This window comes from Colius striatus, unplaced genomic scaffold (genome assembly GCF_028858725.1).
Source record: "Colius striatus isolate bColStr4 unplaced genomic scaffold, bColStr4.1.hap1 scaffold_40, whole genome shotgun sequence".
In the NCBI taxonomy this organism is placed as follows: domain Eukaryota; kingdom Metazoa; phylum Chordata; class Aves; order Coliiformes; family Coliidae; genus Colius; species Colius striatus.
This window is the reverse complement of record NW_026908523.1, coordinates 1,886,807-1,910,245: the sequence shown is the minus strand read 5'-3', so window position 1 is coordinate 1,910,245 and position 23,439 is coordinate 1,886,807. Positions and strand designations below refer to the sequence as shown.

Here is a 23,439-nt window from a genome sequence, read left to right as displayed (position 1 = left end):
AGTGAGGGAGGTTCTGCTCCCCCTCTCCTCTGCCATATCTGGAGAGTCCTCATCTGGAGTCCTGTGTCCAGTTCGGGGCTCCATCAGTTCAAGAGTGACAGGGAACTGATGGAGAGAGGTCAGTGCAGGGCCACCAAGATGATCAGGGGACTGGAGCATCTTCCTTCTGAGGAAAGGCTGCGGGACCTGGGGCTGTTTAGTCTGGAGAAGAGGAGACTGAGGGGGGAGCTCATTAATATTTACAAACATCTAAAGGGTGTGTGTCAGGTGGTTGGGGCAGCACTTTTTTCTAGCAACAGGACAAGGGGTGATGGGATGAAGCTGGAACACAAAAAGTCCCATTGGAACATAAGATTAGGTGTTTTCAGGTAGGTTGAACATGCAGGTGTGCACCTTAGAAGAATTAGCTCAAGGAACAATTGAAATCTCATTGTTTAAGTTTGAAGACTGTTGGAGGATGAATGCGACTCTCCAGGAAAGTGTGATATCCTTTGTTAACCTACTTTTCAGGAGAACTGTATGATGGTTAGTGTAACAATGCTCAGAAAGATACTGGAACAAATAATGTACAGAATACCCAGGGGATGGCGAGTAGTGTGGATTTCTGGAGAGGAAACTGCATCGCACAAACAAGCCTGTGGGAAAGCAACGGGAATTCACAGCACTGGTCTATAGACCCAGGAGACTCATGTAGACCCTTGTGGGCATCAGTTGTGGAACAGGAATTCTCTTTTCTTTTTGAAGGGTCTTTGGTCCAAGGAGAAATTAGCAGTGGTTCAGCATCAAACCAAAGGCTTAAAAGGGTTGCATCCAGAGTGTGTTAAAACTTGTTTTCATTAACTCTGCCAGCAATGGACTGCTCAGTGTATTTATTGACATTTACCAGCCTGAGAAGTGCTGTTTGCACTGTGGAGGTCAGACCCCAGAATGTCTCTTGAAACCTGAAAGAGAAGCACCTAAAATTTACTAAAAGCAGGGACATTTGGAGCACCATTGGTTGTGAGGAGAAAAATGTCCTTTTTATTCCACAAATGATGTAAACTGACATGGAACACAGAGTCAGCGTGGAAGAGCTTTTCCAGTCTACAAAGCAGTGGTGAGGCTTAGGTACTCTAGAAGAAAAAGGTGGACCAACTAAAAAGGATCAGAAGAGACCCATCAAAAATGGTTTAGAAATCAAGAAGACACAGGGGAACAAGAAAGACTGAAAAGACTGAGTTCATACGGGCTGAAGCAAATAGAAGTAAACTGTGACAGCTATTGAGAGCTGTAAAATGCTGATGCAGAAAAGAAATACTCTTGTGAGAAAGCAGCAATCTTGGATTTCAGAGAGGAAAATTCGGGCCAAGTGCTAGGAAAAGGTTTTGAACAGTAAGAAGAGAAATAGTGAAACGTGACTTAGAGGGTTTGTGGAATCTCCACGACTAAAGACATTTAAAAATAGAGAAACTGTGAGAAATAGCTAAAGTAGAACTGATCCTGCCTCTAGGGAGCAGGATGGACTATCTGGATCATGCTCCCCAGCTTTGCTTTCTATTACCTGTCCTTTTTAATCATGGTCTACATCCCAAGGCTGCAATTACATGCCTTTTCACACTGTCCGCTCCTGTTTAGCTTTCAGGAGAAAGCAGTCACTCTCCCATGTTAATGACTAGCTGCTCTATCAGTTTTACCAAGGTGTCCTCAGAAGATTCCACATACTAAGTTCACATGCGAGGGAAACGCCACTTTTCATGGATGACCATCAACAATTGGAGCACATTACCAGGACTCACGGTCCTGTAGAGTGTTCAGTCATTCCATTGGATTCAGCTAAAACCCTTATTTCAAATGCTATTCCAGCTTTTGTATTCTTTTAGTTAATTATTTGCAGCATAGTCTAAAATGTTTGGAGCCTCTGGGCTGCAAGAGGGAAGAAGTAGCTCTAACGTCCAGATTTGCCCGTTTCGATCTGGAGTAGGGCCCAGTAAGCAAGATGATTGGTTTTGCATTATTCATATGGCATCTCTTTGGATGATTCTGAAGCGATTCGTGTGCTGCTGTAGAAGGCAGAGCCCTGATGTCTGTCAGTGTGCGCTGGGATTTCTCATTTTATTTGCAAAAGTGATACAAATTCCACATCTTACAGTTCTTGGTCAAAAAGTTCCATTATCCTCTCTGGAGCAGGTCTCATACAAAGAAAAAGCACACCAAGCACAGCTATTCTATTACTATTGTGCTGCTCCCTCAGCTCCCTGGGACCCCCCTCTGCTTCCAGGGACTGATAAGGATTGCATTAGTTCCAGTGATTCGTGACTTGATCCCCATCCACTACTGTCTGTTCTCCTCCAGAGTCCCGCTTCAAGTCCCACCAGTGCCAGAGCTCTGTCTCATAGTAATGGCTCCAGCTCATCCTGGCTGAGGCAGTGCTGCACATTTGGGCTGAAGCACCCCAGCTTTGGCACCAGGCAAGCCTGGAAACTTGCTACCAGGTGCCCAAGGCCCTGCTGTGCAAAGGCTTTGCCTCAGAGCAAAATGGCATGGACAAAAGATTTCTGAAAGCCTTTCTTGCCCCGAGACCCAGGAGGAAATGCCTTCGTTCACTACATTATCACCCTCCTAGCTTGGACAAACCTAGGCTGTTGTTCTTTTTGCCTTCCTGGTGTGCTGTCTCGTATGGGAACAAGTGATTCTCACAGCCAACTCTTTTTGCAAGAACAGAAATGCCACAGGGCATGAGTCTGTCCCCAGATGAGGGAGGGAACATCAGTGATTGCTTCAGCCTGTTTCCCAGCAGTTTGTGCTGGAGCCCCAGGAGCCCCACCTGGAGGGAGCCCAGAGGGGCAGAGCAAGTGCTGCCATGGGCTGGTCCTCTGCTGCTGAGCTGGGCCAGGCTCCTGGGATGGAGAGAGCCCATGAGACGTGGGCAGTGCTTATGAGAGACAGCTCTGCCCAGGAGCAGCTCCCGTGCAAGAGGCAGAAGTGCCTGCAGGCAGCGAGAGGAGTGGAGTGAGGCAGAGAGATGGGACAGGCATTGGAGAGTGGGAGGCTGCTGAGAGCTGACTGAGCGACAAATCTTCCCTGTCCTTAAGGTGCTAAGTCTCTGGCTGTAGGATGGTGCAGGTGTGGTTCCTGGAGGGATGTCCCAAAGCTGGTACATCTCACAGCTGACAGGCTTGGTCAGGAGGTGTCTCACAGTTTCTGTGCTGTGGAGGGGAAGAACATGTTCCAGACAGGGCTTGGCTGCTGCAGCATCAGAGAGACGGGGCAGAGCAGGAGCCCTCTCTCAGGTATGGCTGCGGTGTTCTGCTGTCAAGAAGGTGGGTCAGGGCTGTTCACAGCTCCAGGTGAGCACTAGCAGATTCCAGGAGATGTTTCAAGAGGAAGATCAAGGCAGGGTTTACTCTAAAGAGAGGGAGTTTCCCCAAGTGGGTGTTTTCAGTTTCCTTCTCTGAGAGTGGGGGTCCAAGTGTGTGGTAGGAGTGGAAAAGAGAAGTAGAAAAGGACCTGTCAAGTTGAAATAAGTCCCTGAGACGTAACTTTGAGTGGTCAGTAGGTCTGCTAACAGCCTCCTAAAGGGCCTCAGCCACTTCCCTGGCTTTGGACAGTACCAGCATCACCTTTGCTGGACCCATCAGGTTGCTCCAACCTTTTGAACCTCCAGACTGGAACATGTGCCCAGCCAGTGCCCCATAAACAGGCAGGTTTCTGGAGGGCCCAGGGGAGTGCAGAGAGGTTGGGATGGGGTCTGTGATCAGGGAAAAGACACGGGACAGGGAAACATCTCCTAGAAGGAAAATCTTCTGTCAGCAGAAGGAGAGGAAAGGAAACATAAAATGTTTTGGGAGGGAGAATTGGGAAAATCCTGTGTCATCCCCTCCAATGCAGAGCCCTTCCTCTGAGCAAGCCCCCTGGCCTCCTCACCCATCAAAGCCTCTGCCTTCAGGGCCCTGGGCACAAGGCTTGACCTTCCTTCTCTGCCGACAGAGCTCCAGCAGAGCCGTGGGGCAGCTCTCCAGCCCCATGCCCAGGTCTCTCTGCAGAGCTCAGGGCTGAGAGCAGCTGCCCAGCAGTGATGGGTCTGGGAGGTGTCAGGCTGGGGAGGGTCAGGCTGTCCCGAGTGCCCGGCTGCCTCTGCCCTGGCCTCTCACACAGACTCTCACTCAGTTTTCCTGTCTCTGCACTTGCCTGTGTGATGGTTGTCTTGTTCTGTCAGTCAGACTCTCTAGGGATGGGAGTTTCAGCTGCCGAGTCACACACTGATCTGTGGGTGCAGTTATGTGGGAGTGTGCGTGGGAACAAGTGTCCCAGCTTTCCTCTGACCTGTGGGGCTGGGGCAATGCAGTCTGTGGGGCTGGGGAACGAGCTGGTTTTCCTCTGTAGAGATCATCGTTAGGACCCTTGGCTGCCTCCTCAAAGTGGCCTTCCAAGCAGTGAGCTGCCTGCAGGATACAAACCTGTCCCACAGCAGCTTGGTGTGATCTGAAAGCCCCACAGAGACCCAGAGCCTTTAGAGCTGAGGAAATGCTCTGTGGCTGGTGACTGAGCTCTGCGTGTCCTTGGCTGGAATGGAGTGAGACTTTTTGTTGCCTGCCATGGATCCCTCTGCTCTCAGCAGTCTCTGGTGGCTTTTCAGGATCACATGGGATTGTGATCACCTTCCACTTCTGAAAGAGGCCAGCCCAGGGAATCAGAGAACTGGACAGAAGGGGAAACCAGCTCCCTTCGCTCTGCTCTAAGCCACAGGCAAGTCTTTTGCCTTGCAGGGCTCCCTCTCTGCTCCGTGAGTACAGCACAACTGCTGAGGGTTTCTGACACCCAAGAACACTCCACATGGGAGATGGTGTCAAAAGAACAAGAACTCAGTTGCCTTCTCCATTCTTTAGTGCTGTGAGTGCAGATGCTGACAAGCCCTTCTGCATCAGGAGCAATTCCACCTGACAAATCAAACATCAGGACTGGCCTCTGCCCCTACCATCCCCATGAACCAACTCCTGCAGGGCAGGGCTGGCTGGTAAGAGCCCATGGGCAGAGGCTCTGCTCTTCATGGCACTTGAGCTGGGCTCTAGCCTTAGAGCTGAAGGAAGGTCTCCTTGAAAAGGAAAAGGGCTCTGTATGTGATAGGGGAAGGTCTGTGAGAAATGGCTTTGATTTTGCTCTGAGAAGCCTCTTCTAACTTGTCACTTTTTCTCCTGCAACAGCCCCACATGCCTAAAAACAGCAGATGTCCAACAGCTCCATCACCCAGTTCCTCCTCTTGTCATTTGCAGACAGGAGGGAGCTGCAGCTGCTGCACTTTGGGCTCTTCCTGGGCATCTACCTGGCTGCCCTCCTGGCCAATGGCTTCATCATCACCGCCGTGGCCTGCGACCATCGCCTCCACACCCCCATGTACTTCTTCCTGCTCAACCTCTCCCTCCTTGACCTGGGCTCCATCTCCACCATTGTCCCTAAAGCCATGGCCAGTTCCCTCTGGGACTCCAGGGCCATTTCCTACATGGGATGTGCTGCACAGGTGTTTCTGTTTGTCTTTTTCATGTCAGCAGAGTATTTCCTCCTCACTGTCATGTGCTACGACCGCTACGTTGCCATCTGCAAGCCCCTGCACTACGGGACCCTCCTGGGCAGCAGAGTTTGTGCCCACATGGCAGCAGCTGCCTGGGGCTCTGGGTTTCTCTATTCTCTCCTGCACACGGCCAGTACATTTTCCCTGCCCCTCTGCCAGGGCAATGCTGTGGACCAGTTCTTCTGTGAAATCTCCCAGATCCTTCGAATCTCTTGCTCTGATACCTACCTCAGGGAGTTTCAACTCCTTGTGTTTAGTGCTTGTGTCTTTTGGGGGTGTTTTGTGTTCATTGTTCTGTCCTACGTGCAGATCTTCAGGGTGGTGCAGAGGATCCCCTCTGAGCAGGGACGGCACAAAGCCTTTTCCACCTACCTCCCTCACCTGGCCGTGCTCTCCCTGTTTGTCAGCACTGCCACCTTTGCCTGCCTGAAGCCCCCCTCCATCTCCTCCCCATCCCTGGATATGGTGATGGCAGTGCTGTACTCTGTGGTGCCTCCAGCAGTGAACCCCCTCATCTACAGCATCAGGAACCAGGAGCTCAAGGACTCTATTAAGAAAGTAATTTCATGGCTATTTCTCAGCAGTGAGAAAGCTCTCAACACTCTGCACAAATGAATCCCAGCATGTCCCATTACAGGCCTCTGTGTCTTGCTGGTTTATATTTGCTGAAGAGCATTCTCATGATCAGTAATGTCATTGTCAGAGGTGACTCTCATCATGTCTGTAATAAAGTGGGATGTCCCTGGTGCACTGGGCTCTTCTTCTAAAGCTGGTGAACAGCAGCAGAGGTACGTATCCAAAGGCTGTCCCACACATGAACTTGTAGGTGGTGTCCTTAAAGAGGGGAGCCTGGTCCTGCTTGGAGTAACAGTGACGCTGGCTCAAGGTCAGAGCCTGAAGTCCTTGCTGTCCTGGTGCTCCAGCAGGCCTGAAGATGGCTGAAGAAGAGCTGGTGCCCCACACTCTCTTAGTGCGGTCTTCTCTCCTGAAGGGTGGTATGGAGAGGAAGGCTGGGACCCTGTGTCAGGGCTTTCACTGAGGGAAGCGTGACCCAGCAGCCATGTCAAGTCATTGCTGTCTGTGTGCCCAGCACAGGTCCATCACACGGTCTCCCCCCACCCTGCTGTGTGCTGGCTCCTACCCCCAAACTCATCCCCAGTCTCATACCTTTGTGGCTCTCCCTTCCTGAACTGGCCATTTACCACAGTCCAGACTTGGGCTGATCTCTGACATCCATCTACACTGTCAGAACATCAAACCCTTCCCAGGCTGACTGTGGATTGTGGCTGGCTGCAGACAAAATCCAGCCTGGCTGGATGCTGGAGAGGGCTACCAGAGCAGGAGGGTGCCAGGGGACGGGACACTGTGGTCTGTTGTCACAGCAGGCCAGCAGGACATTTCCCCACCCTGGCTGCACCTTCCCCTGTGTGGTGCCTGCACAGTTGGGCTGGGAGGCAGCAGGATGCATCTGGCAAAAGGGTGGGAATGTGAATTCGGGGGACAGCATGGCTGGGAGGTCTGACTGTAGCCCCTCTGCAGCCAGAGCAGTTCCTCACAGCCGTGACAGGAATTGCTGCTGCTCAAGGGCTCAGGGGTGTCTTGAGGGGACCCAAGACACGTGGCAAGAGTTGTCTCCCTGCACTGCACCTCACGATGCCTCCTGTGTCATCCTCCTCACTCAGGAGCAGCACTGGGTGTGTTTCTCCCTACCCAGGTGTGAAGGGAAGCTGCTGGTGGTCTTCTCTGCTGATCCCCATGTCCCAGCATCATCTCACAATCATGACCACAAGCCTTCTGCAGAGCAGGAAGGAAAAGGAAATCAATCTACCTATATTGTCCATCCCAGCCCAGGATACTGACAGGCCCCTGGCCACCAGGATACTGGTGGTTGTCTTTGCTGCAGGAGCACATGGAGAGCTCACGTTCAGCTTGTTGTTCACCAGAAAACTAAGGTCCTTCTCTGCAAAGCTGGTTTCTAGTTGTTGCCCTCCAGCACATCACTGTGAATGGTGTTACTGCTACCTGGGCATTTCTCCTCATTGAACTTGATGAGGTTCCCCTCTGCTCATTTCTCCAGCCAGCTGAGGTCCAGCAGCACAATCATCTTGTGTATCAGCTGCTCCTCTCAGTTTCATGTCGCCGGCCAGCCTGCTGAGTGTGAGCTGTGCCCCATAGTCCAGGCCAGTAATGAAGCTGCTAATCAGAGTTGGCCAGTTGGCCTCAGTATCAACTCTCCATGTACAGCTGTAGTGAATGTACAGCTATGGTGAATGACCTTCAGCTGGATTGTGTATCTCTGGTCACATCCTTCTGATCCCAGGTGTTCGTCCAACTTCCAAACTACCTGACTTTCCACTTACCTGGTCCATACTTCACCAGCTTGTCTATGAGGATGTTGTGGGAGAGTGCCAGAAGCCTTACTAACTACAACACCCATTGCTCTTCTTCCATCCACCACCCTCCACCACCCTATGATGTCAGGTAGTGGAAGCTGCCAAGTTGCTTCACCTCATTTTCTTTTCCATAAGCTCTTGCTGACTCGTCCCAGTCATGTTCCTGTCTGTCACTTGTCTGCAAACAGTTGGCAGAACTAATTTCTCCATCACCTTCCCAGGCACATGGGGAAGGCTGACTGACTACCTGGAGTCTCCTCATCATCCTTCTTTAGGATCCAAGTAACAGTTACTTTCTGCCAGTCCTCTGGAACCACAGTCCAGCTTCACCATCCTTCAAAGGTAACTGAAAGCAGGCTGGGAACGACATTGGCCAGCTCCTTCAGCACTCATGGCTGCATCTGTCCCGCCCCACAGAGTTGTTTCTATCCAATTTGCCTACATGTTCCCTAACACGATCCTCCGCCACTCAGAGTAAGTCTTTCGTGCCTCCAGTGTAGTATCTGCTCCCCTCAGTTTCACATGTTATTGGTGAATACCAGTCAACAGCAAGAGCTGAGGTCATTGATCCAAAGACACCCTTAGAGAGCCTAAGACTCTGCCCACTTCCTCACGCTGGGTGCAAGTTCTTTATCTCCCAGCAAGATCTTTCCCTCACTGGTCTCTCTGACCCTCAGGCACAACCTCACCCAGCCTGTTGCCCATCCCATTGAGGAGCTCCGGGCACTCAGGCAGCTGCTTCAAGCTCATCTCAAGCAGCAGGTGCACAGAGAGAATCCCCCACATGTTGTTCCTGAAAAGCTCCTTGAGTACAGGCATCTGTTGCAGATAAGTGGAATGCAACTCGCTCAAAAGAGAGAGGGAGCAGTACCGAAGCAAAATAATAACCTGACAGAGTGCAACACGTTTGATGGGATATAACAAAGTTGGGCAGTGGTTTGACAAGGTTCAGGAAGTTTGATGTCAAGCCTCACTTGATAAATTCCTGCACGGAAGAAACTTAGAAAGGTAGAATGATTCACACAGAAACAGATTCACGTGGGGACACAAAGAGTAAGGAAGACCCTCCCAGTGAGTCACAAGGTTCAGAGCGGACCCCCTTGCTTTCTAAACTCTTTACCCGGCCAAGGTGTGGATCCAATCCAATCTGCATCAATCTTAGTCTCAGACCTGAAACACAGTTTATTCCTAACAGAGTTCTCTGAACAGTGTTTATACCTCTATTGAGCAGCTACATGGATTAGCAGTGTTTCATTAGTTAATTCAGCATGCTATCAGTCCCTCACCCAGGATCTGTCGCAGGGAAAGAATCTCTCTGCCTTGGGGAAGGAAGGGTCTTTTAGTCTCAGGTAAGGAATCCCTAACGTTAACTGGCAGCCCTTGCTCAAGGGGAGAGTCACGTGCTGTGCAGCCCAGCTGCAGTTGGGGAGTGCTCAAACTGAGCCCATCCTGAGGGTGATATTTATGGAGTGCAGTAGTTGGCTGCTAGTCAATAGTATAGACAAGAGATGTCTTTGTTTTAGCTCAGGAATCTTGTTCTGTCCTTTGGTTGTTTTGCCTTATTGGATTTGAAAGAGACTTTCCAGAATATCTTTCCAAGGCACCTTCACTCCGTGCCATGAGCCCAGGGCTCCCCAGCACACAGGCTCACCTCACATGTGAGGCCTGCTGCTTCTTAGTCAGCCTGGACCCAAGGACGGTTTGGAGTCACATGTATCCACCACAGCCAGGCAACCAAGGAACCCTGTGCCCACTTCTTCTGTACCTTCCACCACTCACGTTACAACCCGAGATCTTCTGGACACCTACCACATCCAGATGTGCTGTGATGTCATACAGCTTGCTGCAAAGCCCAGATGTGCTGTTGTGTTCCACAGCCCCGTTGCAGTGCGCACATGAGCTGTGATGTCACACAGCACTGTAGCAGTTCCTATCTGTGCTGTGATGTGACACAGGAATTCTGCAATGCCCACATGTGCTGTGATGTCACACAGCCCCATGGAAGTGCCCAGGTGGGCTGTCATGTCACAGAGCCCCGTTACAAAACCCAGATGTGATGTGATGACAAACATCCCTGTTGCACTTCCCAGATGTGCTGTGATGTCACACAACACTATTACAGTGCCCAAATGTTCTGTGATATCACAGACCATTGCTGCAGTGCCTAGATATTATGTTGTGTCACAGACCCCTACTGCAGTTCCCACATGTGCTGTGATGTCTCACAGCCCACATGCATTGCCCACATGTGCTGTAATGTCACACAGCACTGTTTCAGTGTCCAGTTGTGATGTGATGTTCTAGAGCACTCTTGCAGTGCCCAGATGAGCTGTTCTGTCACAAAGCACTTTTATAGTGCCCAGATGTGCTTTGCTGTCACAGAGACCTGCTACAATGCCCAAATGTGCCGGGATGTTACACAGTCCTGTTTCAGTGCCCAGATATGTTGTGATGTCACACAGTCCAACTGCAAAGCTACATATGCTGTGATGTCACATAGTCCTTTTGCATGTTTGAGATGTGATGTCACAGAGAACTGTGGAAGTGCTCAGAAGTGCTGTGATGTCACAGAGCATTAAGTGGCCAGAAGAGATGTGTTCTCACAGGAACTGTTGCAGTTGCCATATGAGCTGTGATGTCACAGAGAACTGTTGCAATGCCCAGATGTGCTGTGATGTCATCCAGCCCTGTTGCAATGCTCAAATGTGGTGTTTTGTCACACAACGCTGTTGCAGGTACCAGATGTGATGCCACACAGCCGCATCGCATGGCCTAGTTGTGCTGTAATATCACTGAGCATTAAGTGTCCAGTTGTGATGTGATGTCAAGAGTTGTGTCATTGCAGTTGCCGTATGAACTGTGATGTCACAGAGCACTGTAGCAGTGCCCAGATGTGCTCTGATGTCACAGACCACTTTAGGAGTGCCCAGAATTGCTGTGATGTGACACAATCCCATTGTAGTTCCCAGATGTACTAGATGTCATAGAGCACTGTTACAGTGCTGTGTGACATCACAGCACATCTAGGTGCTGAAACAGTTCTCTGTGACATCACAGCTCATATGGCCACTGAAACCGTGCTCTGTGACATCACAGAACATTTGGGAACTGCAACAGTTCTCTGTGACATCAGAACCCATCTGGGAACTGCATCTGGTTTGTGTGACATTGGAGCACACCTGGGCACTGTAACAGTTCTCTGTGACATCATAGCACATCTGGGAACTGCAATGATAGAACTCTTGACATCACATCACATCTGGCTTTTGTAACAGGGCTCTGTGACAGCACAGCCCACTGAGCGCTTCAACGGAGCTGTGTGATATCACAGCACATGTGGGCATTGCAGCCCCATTGCAGTGCCCAGAGGTGCTGTGATGCCACAGAGCATCGTTTCAGTGCCCAGATGTTATGTGACGTTACAGAGCACTGCTACAGTGTCCAGTCATCCTGTGATGTCACAGGGCACTATTGCAGTGTCCAGATGTGCTGAGATGTCACACAGCCCTGCTGCAAAGCCCGGATGTGCTGTTGTGTCACAGAGCATTGTTGCAGTGTCCAGGTGTGATGTGATGTCACAGAATTGTTGCAGTTGCCATATGAGCTGTGAAGTCACAGAGCACTGTTGCAGTGCCCAGAAGAGCTGATCTGTCCCAGAGTTCAGCTGCAAAGCGCAAATGTGCTGGGAGGTCACGCAGGCCTGTTACAGTGCCCAGATGTGCTGTGATGTCATAGAGCTCTGATGCAGTGTCTAGACGTGCTATTTATCAGAGCAGTGATTGAGAGCCCAGATTTGCAGTAATTTCACAGAGCACTGGAGCAGTGCCCTGATTTGCTGTGATTTGACACAGCCCCCCTGCAATGCCCACATGTACTGCTATGTCACACAGCCCTGTTGCAGAGCCTAGATGTGCTGTGAGGTCGCAGGGTCCCCTTGCAACACTCAGATGTACTGTGATGTCACAGACAAATGCTGCAGTGCCCAAATGTGTTTTGAATTCACACAGCCCTGTTGCAGTGCCCAGATGTGCTGTGGGGTCAGACAGGTATGTTGCAGATCCCAGAGGTGCTGTGGTACCACAGAGCCCCGTTTAAAAATGCCCAGATGTTATGCGATATTACAGAGCACTGCTACAGTGTCGAGACATCCTATGATGTCACAGAGCACTATTGCAGGGTCCAGATGTGCTGTGATGTCATACAGCTTGCTGCAAAGCCCAGATGTGCTGTTGTGTTCCACAGCCCCGTTGCAGTGCACACATGAGCTGTGATGTCACACAGCACTGTAGCAGTTCCCATCTGTGCTGTGATGTGTCACAGGACTTCTGCAATGCCCACATGTGCTGTGATGTCACACAGCCCCATGGAAGTGCCCAGGTGGGCTGTCATGTCACAGAGCCTCGTTACAAAACCCAGATGTGATGTGATGACAAACATCCCTGTTGCTGCGCCCAGATGTGCTGTGATGTCTAACAGCCTGGATACAGTTTCCAGATGTGCTGTGATGTCACAGAGCACAGTTTCAGTGGCCATATGAGCTGTAACGTCACAGAAGACTGTTGCAGTAACTAGAAGTGCTGTGATGTCACAGAACAATGCAACATCACAACACATCTGGGAACTGCAACAGGGTTGTTTGTCATCACATCACATCTGGGTTTTGCAACGGGCCTCTGTGACATCAAAGCCCACCTGGGCGCTTTAACGGGGCTGTGTGACACAACAGCACATGTGGGCATTGCAGAAGTCCTGTGACACATCACAGCACATCTGAGAACTGCTACTGTGCTCTTTGCCATCACAGCTCATGTTCGCACTGCAACAGGGCTGTGTAACACCACACCACATCTGGGCACTGCATCAGGGCTCTGTGACATTCCAGCATATCAGGGAACTGTTGTGTGACATCACAACACACATCAGACTCAATGGTCTTAAAGGTCTTTTCCAGCTGCAATGATTCCATAGGTCTATGAGCTGTTGCACAGCTGTGGAACTGAGGTGCTGAGGGACAGGGGTTGGTGATGGGCTCGGCAGGGTGAGGCTGGTGACTGGACTTGATGATCTTAAAGATCTTTTCCAACCCAAATGAATCTTTGATTCAATGATTCTATGTCAGGATGCAAATGTCTGTGTCAGCACCAGATCTGGCCCAAACCCCCAAGGGATTTTAATCAGAACAAAGAGGAGGCACAGCCTGAACACAGGACACTGAAGGCAGAGGAAATGGCTGGCAAGGGCCGAGGGCTCCCTGGAGCTCAGGGCTCTCCCAGCCGCACAGCTCCCTCCTCCCTCCCAGCTGCTCCCAGCCCCGCGGCAGTGACGGGCTCTCCTGGCCCGGGGATGGGCCACCCTTGTGCCCTGAGCTGCAGTGTCACGGCCTCGCTGTCCTCAGGGGGATGTGCCAGGGACACCTCTTGGGCATCGTCGTAGCTCCAGCTCTCTGGGCACAGGCACTGGGCATCTCCCTCAGCTCCAGGGGCCCCGGCACTGCTCTGGGAGCACAGCTTTGTCTCTGCAAAGCAGCAAGGCAGGCTGTAGCACATTTGGACATCTCCTTCCTTCCTTCTCCTCACCACTTCAGAGATGCTGAGCCCCCCTCCACCCGCCCTGTCCCTCATCCTCATCCCCATCCCCTCACCTCCAGGTGCGTCCCTGGGCCCTGCTCCCTCCTCTGCTGCCCTGGGCACTTCCCAGCCTCTGTGCCCAGACACAAGGTCCTCCCCAGGGTCAGAAACCTCCCTGGCATCATCATAGCCATCTGCTGGGCCACCTCTGGGCAGGACAGGGACATCTGGAAGCAGAAAGGAGCTGAGGTTGGTGAGAAGATGCATCGTGCAGAGAAGAGGACGGGAGGAAGCACAGGGACACGGGGCTCAGACACTGGTGGCTGCAGCGGCACAGGAGATCCCCATCTGCTCCCCAGCTCTGATGGTGGCACTCAGGGGCACCACTGTCCATCCCGAGTCTGCAGCGATGAGACATCAACCCCTTCCTGCCCCCATTACCTCGTGCTGACCCCAGACCATCTTCCTCCTCGCTGTCCATGTGATGGAGCTGCAGTTTGGTCAGTGACCCCTCCGAATAGGAGCCTGGAGAGGGGACCCACAAAGCCAGGGCTGAGTGGGGAGGAGGGCCCAGGACTGACCCTCTGGCCTGGGACAAACCCAGCTGGGGTGGGCAGAGCTGATGGGGAGGAAGCTTCTGTCCTGGGCCAGGACCTCTCTGCTCTCCCCACATTGCTGCAGGGACCTTGGGCCTGGGGGCTGCAGGGAGTCAGCTGCAGCTGGGGACCAGGGGACAGAGCCCCCAGGGATGGACCCAGACCCACCTGATGGGCTGAATCTCGCCTGCTCCTCCCACACAGGGCTGTAACCGACCTCCTGGTACACCGCCTCAGGGAAGGGCTCCGGGGCTGTCTGGGAGCCTGTGGATAGAGGCCGCTCTGGCTCAGGGACAGGCAGCTCCCACCTTCCCTCCCCTCTGCAGCTGCCCCCTCTCTGCCCCACGGATCCACAGCACAGCCCCTGCTCTGCCACGGGGAGCTGAGGGCTGGGCAGAGGAGCAGCCTGGGGCCTGACACCACGGGGATGGACCCTGCTGCCCTGCATTCCTCCTGTGCCCATCTGCCCCAGCCCAGCTCTGGCCACTTCTGGCCCCATCCCCAACTCCCCCGTGTCGGGACTCTCTTCCCCTGGCTGCTGCTGGCCCATCATCAGGCAGTCAGTGGCACAGCAGCAGCACACGCCTGTGCCCCCAGCTCTGCCTGTGCTGACACACACACCCCACAGCGCCCTGGTCCTGCCAAGAGGCACCTTCCCGTGGCAGCGTGGGGCAGGACCCACCTCTGCGCTCAGCCCTGGCGCTGAGCACTCTCCAGGCCAGGAGGGCCAGCAGCAGGCAGACAAGGGCTCCCAGGATCATGCACATGATGACGGGCAACGAGACGCTTCTGCTGCTGGTCGGGCGGCCCCGAGTGGGATCTGCACAGGCAGCCACACACAGAGGGAAGCACCAGGCCACGGAGCAGTGGGGGGCTGGAGCACCCAGCCCTGACCCCCATCATACCGTGGGCAACTCACAGCCCTCCCCACCCCCGGCACCCATAACCCGCTGCCTCCTCTTGGGAGTTCCACCCCCAGTGAGGATCCCCTTCTCTCTGGCTGGGTCACAGCCTGGCCTCGAGGTCACTCGTTGCTGATGGGAAGGACACGTCACCTGCTCCAGGGGTCGGTGCTGCTGTCCTGGGCGCAGCTGCAGAGGAGGAGAAGGAGAGATGAGCTGAGAGGGGGGTACGTGGGTACCAGGAGCCTCCACCCTTACCTGGCCTGTGTGTGCAGACACCCCTGGCGCAGCCCCCCTGAACCACCTCTTCCACAGGGCTGCTCAGGGGGCTGCAACAGAGCCCAGGGCCCTGCTCTGGGCCTTAGCCAGGGCAGCACCAGCAGCCTGGGAGTTCAGAGACTCATTGGATAGTGGGGGTTGAAACGGATTTCCAGAGCTCATCCAGCTGACATCCTGCTACAGCAGGTTCCCCTCCCTCAGGGGGCAGAGGAACATGTCCAGGTGGGCTTGGAGAAGGAGCCTCCACACCCTCCTTGGGCAGCCTGGGCCAGGGTTCCCTCACATTAATAGTGTAAGAGTTTCTCTTTGTGTTTCAGTGGAGCTTTTTGTTTTGCAGCTTTTGTCCATTACCCCTTGTCCTGTGACTGGACATTGCAGAAAAAATGTCACCCCATCCCCCTGACACCCACCCTTTAGGTACTTGTCAGTGTTAATGAGATCTCCCCAAAGCCTCCTGCAGGCTAAACAGCCCCAGGCCCCACAGCCTTTCCTCATAAGGAAGAGATTCCAGTCCCCAGATCATCTTGCTGGCCCTGCACTCGCCTCTCTCCAGCAGTTCCCTGTCCCTCTGCAGCTGGGGTGCCCAGAACTGGACACAGGACTCCAGATGACGCCCCACCAGATATGGCAGAGCAGAGGGGGAGTAGAACCTCTCTCGACCTGCTGCCCACCCTCTTCCTGATGCCCTCAGGATACCATTGGCCTTCTTGCCCACGAGGGCACGTTGCTGGCTCATGTTCAGTTTATCAACCAGGACTCCAAGGTCCAGTAGTGCCCCTGGGGCTGCAGAGCCTGGCCGGGCAGCAGCTGGAGGACATCCAGCCCCACAGAAGCTGCTGCCCACATGGGACCAGGCTGCCAGGCTCTGCAGGAACAGCCTCGCTCTCCAGAGCTCTGAGGGCAGGATGGGACCTGCCCCAGCTCCATGCAGTGCCCGGGCAGAGCTGCAGCCCTGCACTCACCCACGCAGCGCACGGCCGCGTCCTCCTTGTGCCGGCAGAGCCCGCGGTCCCTGGGCCAGGCCCAGCAGTGCTGCAGAGCCGCCTCTGTGCCCCGACACTCCCACTCCACCTTCTCCAGCCAGATGGGGCCTGTGCCCTCCCCAAAGGCAGCCTCGGGCAGGGCAGCCACGGCGGGCCCACAGCCCAGCTGCCTGCAGGCCACCTCGGCATCCCGCACGTCCCACGTGTCGTCGCACACCGTCCCCCAGGAGCCGCGGTGCCACAGCTCCACCCGGCCCGAGCAGCCGTCCTCTCCTCCCACGGCGCGGATCCTCTCCCTGTCTGCAGGAGGCACAGAGCTGCTGGGGCAGCGGGACGGTGGGCACAGCCCTGCCAGGCCAGAGGGGCAGCAGAGGAGCAGCTCCCTACCTGTGCAGCTCGTGGCGTTGGGGCACGCGGAGCCCGGGGTTGGGGTCATTTTGGGCCGTGTCCCTGCAGAAGGAGATCAGAGAATCATGAAGTCATGGAATCATTTGGGTAGGAAAAGCCCCTGAGGCTGCTGGAGTCCCAGCCCTCCCCTCACCCTGCCCATCCCACCACTGACCCACGGCCCTCAGCACCTCAGCTTTGGGATCCCTCCAGAGACGGGGACACCCCACCTCCCTGGGCAGCCTGGCACAGGGGCTGACAAGCCTCTCAGGGAAAAAGTTCTGCCTCAGCTCCAATCTCAACCTCCCCTGGGACAACTTGAGTCCCTTTCCTCTTGTCCTGTCATTCGTTAATGGAGAGAAGAGACCGACCCTAACATCACTCCAATCTCCTGGCAGGGTTTTGCACAGACTACTCCTGTCTCATCTCAGCCTCCTCTTCTCCAGGCTCAACTCCCCGATTCCCTCAGCCCCTCCCCAGCACCCTTGTGCTTCAGCCCCTTCCCCAGCTCCGCTGCCCAGCTCTGGCCACGCTGCAGCCCCTCAGTGTCCCTCTGGCAGTGAGTGAGGGGCCCAGCACTGAACACATCCCTTGAGCTGCAGCCTCACCAGAGCCCAGCACAGGGGACAATCCCTGCCCTGCTCCTGCTGCCACCCCAGTGCTGATCCCAGCCAGCAGGGAGGAATTGCTGGGTGGATGCTGGTGCCCGTGCAGCTCAGAATTACCACGGCAGGTGATGTGGGTCACATCTCGCAGCTCGTCGCACGACCGCGGGTTCCAGGGATCGGAGGGACACAGCCAGAAGGAGCCATGTCTCTCCTCACACTCCACACGGTCCAGCCAGGCGGCGCCAGACACTCTGCCCCGTGGCCCTTGTATCTCCAGGGTCCCTTTCTTCCCGCAGCCCAGCTCCTTGCACGCCAGTGACACCGTTTTGGGGGTCATGGAGTTGGAGCAAACGCTGCCCCACGTCCCGTTGTAGAAAACCTGCAGGCGCCCAGAGCAGCCGTCGCTGCTCTCCAGCCTCAGGGCCGTGAACTCTGGCAGGGGAGAGAGACGAGTCCCTGAGGGCCGCACACCGCTGCCCTTGCCGCCCACCCCCAGGCACAGCTGAGCTCCCCAGGGACCCCGGCGGCCCCGGGGCTGCCCGTGCCTGGCTGTGTGCAGGAGGTGGCGGCGCAGGAGCTCAGCGGCAGCCCGGGTCAGCGCTGGCCGTGCCCGGCTCTCCTGCTGGCCCGGCCTCCCTGAGCACCAGCCTCCCGCCACAGCTCCCGCCACACACCTGAGCAGACGGCTCCGGCGTCCTCTTTGTGCCCGCAGTCGTGCCGCCCCCAGGGCCCGGCCGGGCAGTCCCAGAGAGCGGCTTCGGCCCCGGAGCAGTTGACGCCGTCCAGCCAGATGTGCCCGGAGCCCTCCCCAAAGGCGGCAGAGCCCGGGGCCCGCACGGCCCCTCCGCAGCCCAGCTGCCGGCACACGACGGCGGCATCGGGCAGGTCCCAGCCGTCGTCGCAGACGCTGCCCCAGCTGCCCTGGGAGTAGATCTCCACTCTCCCGGCGCAGCGCCCGGGCCCGTTCGCCAGCCGCACGCGCCGGCTCCCTGCGGCGGGGACGGAGCCCAGATGGCGGCGGGGGCCGGCTGCCCACCCACCCTGTGCCCCGGGGGGCCCGTGGGGACACTCACCCTGGCAAACCACCCCCACGTCCTCCACGACCCCCGCTGCCGGCCAGGAGACGTTGCAGAGGCTCAGCTGGGCCTCGTGCCCCTGGCACCGCACCCCTCGCAGCCCCACGGGGCCCGGCCCTCGCTCGGCCGTGGGCGGCTTGTAGGCCGTCTCTGCCTCTCCGCACCGCAGCTGCCGACACGCCACACGGGCCTCCGCCACGGCCCACTGCTCAGACAGGACTCTGCCCCACGTCCCGCGCTGGAAGATCTCCACTCGCCCGGCGCACCGGCTCCCTCCCCCCACCAGCCGCAGGGACCCGGAGCCAGCGGGGCCTGGGGAGTCGTGGAATCACCGATCATGGACTCACACAACCCTTTGGGCTGACGGGAAAAGCCCCTGAAGCTGCTGCAGCCCCAGCCCTGCCCTCACCCTGCCCAGCCCAGCACTGACCCACGGCCCTCAGCACCTCAGCCCCACGGCTTTGGGATCCCTTCAGGGCTGGGCTCAGGTTTCTCTAGAGCAGGTTGAGATCGGAGCTGAGGTGCTGGGTCAGTGGTGGGTTTGGCAGGGTGAGGGCAGGGCTGGGACTCCAGCACCTTCAGATGCCTTTTCCAACCTAAACCTTTGGTTCTCTGCTGGAGATGGGCCCTGGAAGCCAGTGTCCCTGGCAGGGAGCAGAGCTGAGGAGTCTGCCCCAGCAGAAAGCACAGGTTTGAGGCTGGTGCTCACCAGAAGCCCCAGCCTGGCTCTGTGGCTCACCCTCTGCTCTGCTGCTGCTGCTGGGGGCAGCCAGGCAGCCCCGTGGGACTGAGATCATGCCTGGGGCTATTTCTGTGTTGCTGGGACAGGGCTGTCTGCAGCCAGAGGGGTGGAATGAGCCCCACAGCCCTGTCTGGCACCCAGCACCCCAGGGGGACATCAAAAGAGCCTGAGCCTGGAGGTGGTCTTTGGGGCTGCCCTGGGGGGCAGGGACAATGTCTCTCTGCAGCCCTCAGGGCTTCTGCAGGGGCAAGTGCAGCCTGGGCCTGCCCCAGGTCCCCTGCCTTGGGCTGCTGTCATGCCAGGAGACAAAGGAGCCAATCCAGGGTTTGCCAGCCCTCACCTGAGCAGACGACAGCAGCAGCATCCTCATGGGAGCACGGGGAGGCCCCCAGCACGGTCACTGGGCACTGTCCCAGGTGGGCTTCAGTCCCACTGCAGCGGAACGAGTCTCTCCAGACGGGGCCCGTTCCTCTCCCAAAACTCCCTCCTCTGGGAAGGGACACGGCAAAGCCACAGCCCAGGCGGCCACAGAGGACGTGGGCGTCAGAGAGGTGCCAGCGGGAGGCACAGAGGCTGCCCCAGGTCCCCTGCACGTGCAGCTCCACCCTCCCCTCGCACGCCGTGCTGCCGTTCACCAGCCTGAACCCTGCAAGCACAGAGACAGAGAACAATGGAAGGGATTGGACTTGTGCTCTGGCTCCTTCAGGAGCTGGGGAGAGGTCAAATGGAGGAGAGCTGCCATCCTCCTCCTCCACCTCTTCCCGCATCATTGTGGGGCTGCAGACCCCACATCAGCCCCTCTGTCCTCAGGCCCAGCACGGTCCCTGCCCCGCTGCCCTGTCCCCAGCACATCCCTGGTGTTTTACACCCCAGTGACAGTCCTTACGTGTGCAGTTGAGCCAAGTAGCAGCTCTGGGGGTGCAGAGCTGGTCGCAGGAGGGGCCTCTGGGGCAAAACTGGAGGAAGGGTTCATTCCCTGCACACTGCAGCTCTCTGTCCCACATGGCACCGGCGCTGGCTCCATCACGAGCTGCCCCTTGGATGTTCAGGGCTGCCCCACACTGCAGCTCCCTGCAGACCACAGCAGCAGCTCTGGCACCAAAGGCTGAGGCACAGACACTTTTCCACTTCTCCCCATCATGGATCTCCACGTGTCCTGAGCAGTCGTTGTCCCCTCCGACCAGCCGGACAAACCCTGGAGCAGACAAAGCCCCCTGTGAGTTCCCAGAGCCTGCTGGCAGTTACCTCATCTCCCACCTCATCTCCAAGGAGGCCACAAAGTGCCCCACAAGCCCCCAGCAGCTCCCAGTGGGTGCTGATGGCACAAACACACCAGGAGCGGCCCTGGGCTGAGCAGCTCCCAGGGTAAGGACGGGCACTGAGGACAGTGCAAGTGCTGGCACAGCTCCTGTGGCACAGGGCAGCTGGGGCTGGGGTAGGCAGGAAAGGTGCAGCAACAGGTCACCCCAACTGCATGGGATGTGTCTCTGTGGGCTGCAGCTCAGGGGTGACCCTGGCAGAGGAATAAGGTGCCAATAAAGTCCCTTGTTATCTCCTGCCATTCCCCAGGGATGTGGGTGGCTGCATGAGATGCTGTGGGTGCCTCTGGCATGGTGGGAGCTGGTCCGTGGCCATGCCAGAGCGGTCCTGGCTGAGTGGGAGGAGGAAGATGGGAACTGAGACACAATGGGGCAGAGAGGAGGCAGGCCAGGCACCAACTTAGAGTGGGCTGAGCAACCTCAGGGCCCAGGTTTGTGGTGAGAACCCGGGCTGGGTTCCTATTGCCCTTTCTCAGGACTGGAGACACCAGCAACACCAGCTGCAGCTTGGCAATGTGACCAGCCAGCCTGGACCCTGCTCTCACACACACTCATTGCTCCTGGAGGGCACAGCCAGGTCCCTTTCTGGTCTCTTACCTGAACAGCTCACTCCAGCATCCTCATCGTGATCACAGTCGTGCTCACCCCATCCCCTGTGTGTACAGTTGGACAGGGCAGGCTCGGAGCCACGACATCGAACATCATCCAACCAAATGGGGCCATATCCTGGCCCAAAATCTTTATCCTCATAATCTTCATCCTCTTCAACAGCAGACCCACATCCCAGCTGCTTGCAAACCACTGCAGCATCTTTCAAGTCCCATTCATCATCACACACAGTGCCCCACTGTCCCTCGTGTTCCACCTCCACTCTCCCAGCGCAGCGGCTGCCGCCATCCACCAGCCTCAACTCTGTAGCCCCTGAAACGCCAACACGGGGCTGGTCAGGAGAGCACCGAGCTCCAGACTACAGCTCTGGGGTCCCCCCTGCCCAGGCAGAGGTAAAGGCACCTGAGGGACAGCCCTCCCCATCCTGGGCTGTCCCTGGGGCAGTCTGGGGGTCTCTTTTCTCCCCAGCTCTGCAAAGGGCTGAGGCTGCCCAGCAGCAGACCTGCTGTACCATTCACAGCCCCACAGCCTGCAGCACATCCCCACTAATTCAACCACCCCTTTCCCATGTCCCCTCTCTCCTCCCCAGCACAGCAACCCCCGTATGGCCCCGGGCCCCAGCCCCACACCTCCCTCTCCCACCCACACAGGCACAGCATCCACTCCCTTGAGCACCTTCTGCCCCTTGTCCCAGCGGCACCCGTGAAGAAACCGAATTGCCAGAGGTATCCCGATGAGCACGCTGGTGCCCACTGGCCCTGGGCTGTGGGACAAGGGAGCCAGCACTTACCCCTGCACAGCTGCAGCCCGAGGAGCAGCCACAGCACCCGAGGCCACAGGAGTCCCTGCGTGCCCATCCTGAGCCTCCTGCCCCGCGGGCACAGCCCTGCTGCTCCCCACTCCCCGGCACGGCTCCCGCACCCTCGTGGGGCTGCTGCTGATGGGAGGGTGAGATCTCTGAGAGATGCCAACGCAGCTGCAGGAGCCAATCCAAGCAGCAGCACCTTTTGAGATGAGATCAGGAGCTCTCTCCCCTCTGACACAGCTCAGCCCGCCAATGAGCTTCTCCAGTGCCCTTCATGCCCATATATGAGGGACACCACGGTCCCAATGCAGGTGCCACGGCTGCTGCCACGGGGCAGAGTTATGGGCCGAGGCAGGCGCAGAGGGGAAATGGGTCTCCAGGCCCTCAACTGGGAGCACTGGGAGCACTGGGAGCACTGAGCATCCCCAGGGCTACACTCATCAGAGAACCCACGAGGGCAGTGTCCTCCATCCCCGAGCTGTGGGGCTGCTCTGGCTCTGTGTCGGGGTGGAAAGGGAACAGCCCCTGCCCTGCTGCAGCCCCTGTGGGACAGCCCTGGGCTGGGGGCAGAGCTGCAGCCCCGGCCTGCAGGAACATCCCTCCTGGAGAGCCTCAGGACAGGGCCCCGGCAGGAGCCGCGCTGGGACACGTCCCCAGCCCGGCAGCAGGACAGGCCCCAGCGTGTCCCCAACCGTCCCCGTGTCCCCCAGGGGCCGTTGTTCCCTGCAGGCAGATGCATCGGGAGCTGCAGCTGCAGCTGCACAAACCGCAGCCCCCGCGGCCTCGCAGCACTCGCTGCGCTTCCCCCACAGCGCCCGGCCAGGAAGCCTGAGGTTTCCTCCTGGCACCCAGCCCAGGCACAGCCCCGCGGGGCCCCGACACACCCCCAGCCCCACTGCTCCTGCCGGGGCTGCTCCTTCGGCCTCGCAGAGACGCCAATCACAGCTCCTGGCCCCTGGGATGGCCTCGCTGCACATGGATGCTCCACACTCAGCCCCACGGCCATGGGGGGCACTGCAGGGATGTCACCTCACACCCACATACAGGCACCCCATGCGGGGACAGAGGGACCCTCAGTGAGCTCCCTGATGGCACCAAACTGGGAGCACTGGCTGATTCCCCAGAGGCTGTGCTGCCAGTCAGTGAGAGCTGGACAGGCTGAGAGTTGGGCAGAGAGGAACTTGCTGAGGGTCACCAGGAGTAAGGGCAGAGTCCCCAGCTCGAGAGACAGGGAAGGGCTGGAGAGAGGCAACACAGGGCTACTGAGATGCTGAGGGGATGGAACATGTGTGTGAGGAGGAAAGGCTGCGGGCCCTGGGGCTGTTTAGGAAAGAGGAGACTGCAGGGGGTTCTCATTAATACTGACAAATATGTCAGTGGTGGGTGTCAGGGGGCTGGGGCAGCACTTTTGTTCTGTTGTATCCAGTGACAGGACAAGGGCTGATGGAAAGAAGCTGCAACACAAAATGTCCCATTGAAACATGAGCAAAAGCTATTTCCCTGCTGAGGTGAGGGAGCCCTGGCCCGGGCTGCCCAGGGAGGCTGCGGAGGCTCCTTCTCGGCAGGTTTCCAAGCCCAGCTGGACACGCTCCTGTGTGACCTGATCTAGGTGGGACCCGCCTGAGATG

At 56.8% G+C, this 23,439-nt stretch overlaps 2 protein-coding genes across 2 annotated transcripts; one reads left to right on the top strand and one right to left on the bottom strand.

Moving 5' to 3' along the window:
- Positions 1-5,188: 5,188 nt before the first annotated feature.
- LOC133629369 (olfactory receptor 14C36-like) lies at positions 5,189-6,160 on the top strand. The gene has a single exon (XM_062020023.1). It carries the CDS (start codon positions 5,204-5,206, stop codon positions 6,158-6,160), a length of 957 nt encoding a protein of 318 aa, XP_061876007.1. The 5' UTR covers positions 5,189-5,203.
- Positions 6,161-13,814: 7,654 nt separating this feature from the next.
- Positions 13,815-22,817, bottom strand: LOC133629368 (scavenger receptor cysteine-rich type 1 protein M130-like). Its single transcript, XM_062020022.1, has 14 exons — positions 22,708-22,817; positions 21,636-21,769; positions 20,995-21,318; positions 19,965-20,273; positions 19,419-19,724; positions 18,334-18,648; positions 17,935-18,249; positions 17,378-17,692; positions 16,653-16,715; positions 16,245-16,565; positions 14,784-14,921; positions 14,270-14,365; positions 13,947-14,030; positions 13,815-13,828 (listed from the first exon to the last, which is right to left on the bottom strand). Exons 1-14 carry the CDS (start codon positions 22,815-22,817, stop codon positions 13,815-13,817), a joined length of 2,844 nt encoding a protein of 947 aa, XP_061876006.1.
- Positions 22,818-23,439: the final 622 nt, after the last annotated feature.

What these genes read in the sequence shown, in the direction of transcription:
- LOC133629369 (XM_062020023.1), top strand. Translation starts at nt 5,204, where the DNA reads ATGTCCAACAGCTCCATCACCCAGTTCCTCCTCTTGTCATTTGCAGAC.
- LOC133629368 (XM_062020022.1), bottom strand. Translation starts at nt 22,817, where the DNA reads ATGGCCGTGGGGCTGAGTGTGGAGCATCCATGTGCAGCGAGGCCATCC. An exon ending in TACTTGGCTCAACTGCACAC is followed by an intron (nt 19,725 to 19,964) that starts GTAAGGACTGTC and finishes CTGTGCTTGCAG; the next exon opens with GGTTCAGGCTGGTGAACGGC. An exon ending in CGTGGGGGTGGTTTGCCAGG is followed by an intron (nt 18,250 to 18,333) that starts GTGAGTGTCCCC and finishes TCCCCGCCGCAG; the next exon opens with GGAGCCGGCGCGTGCGGCTG.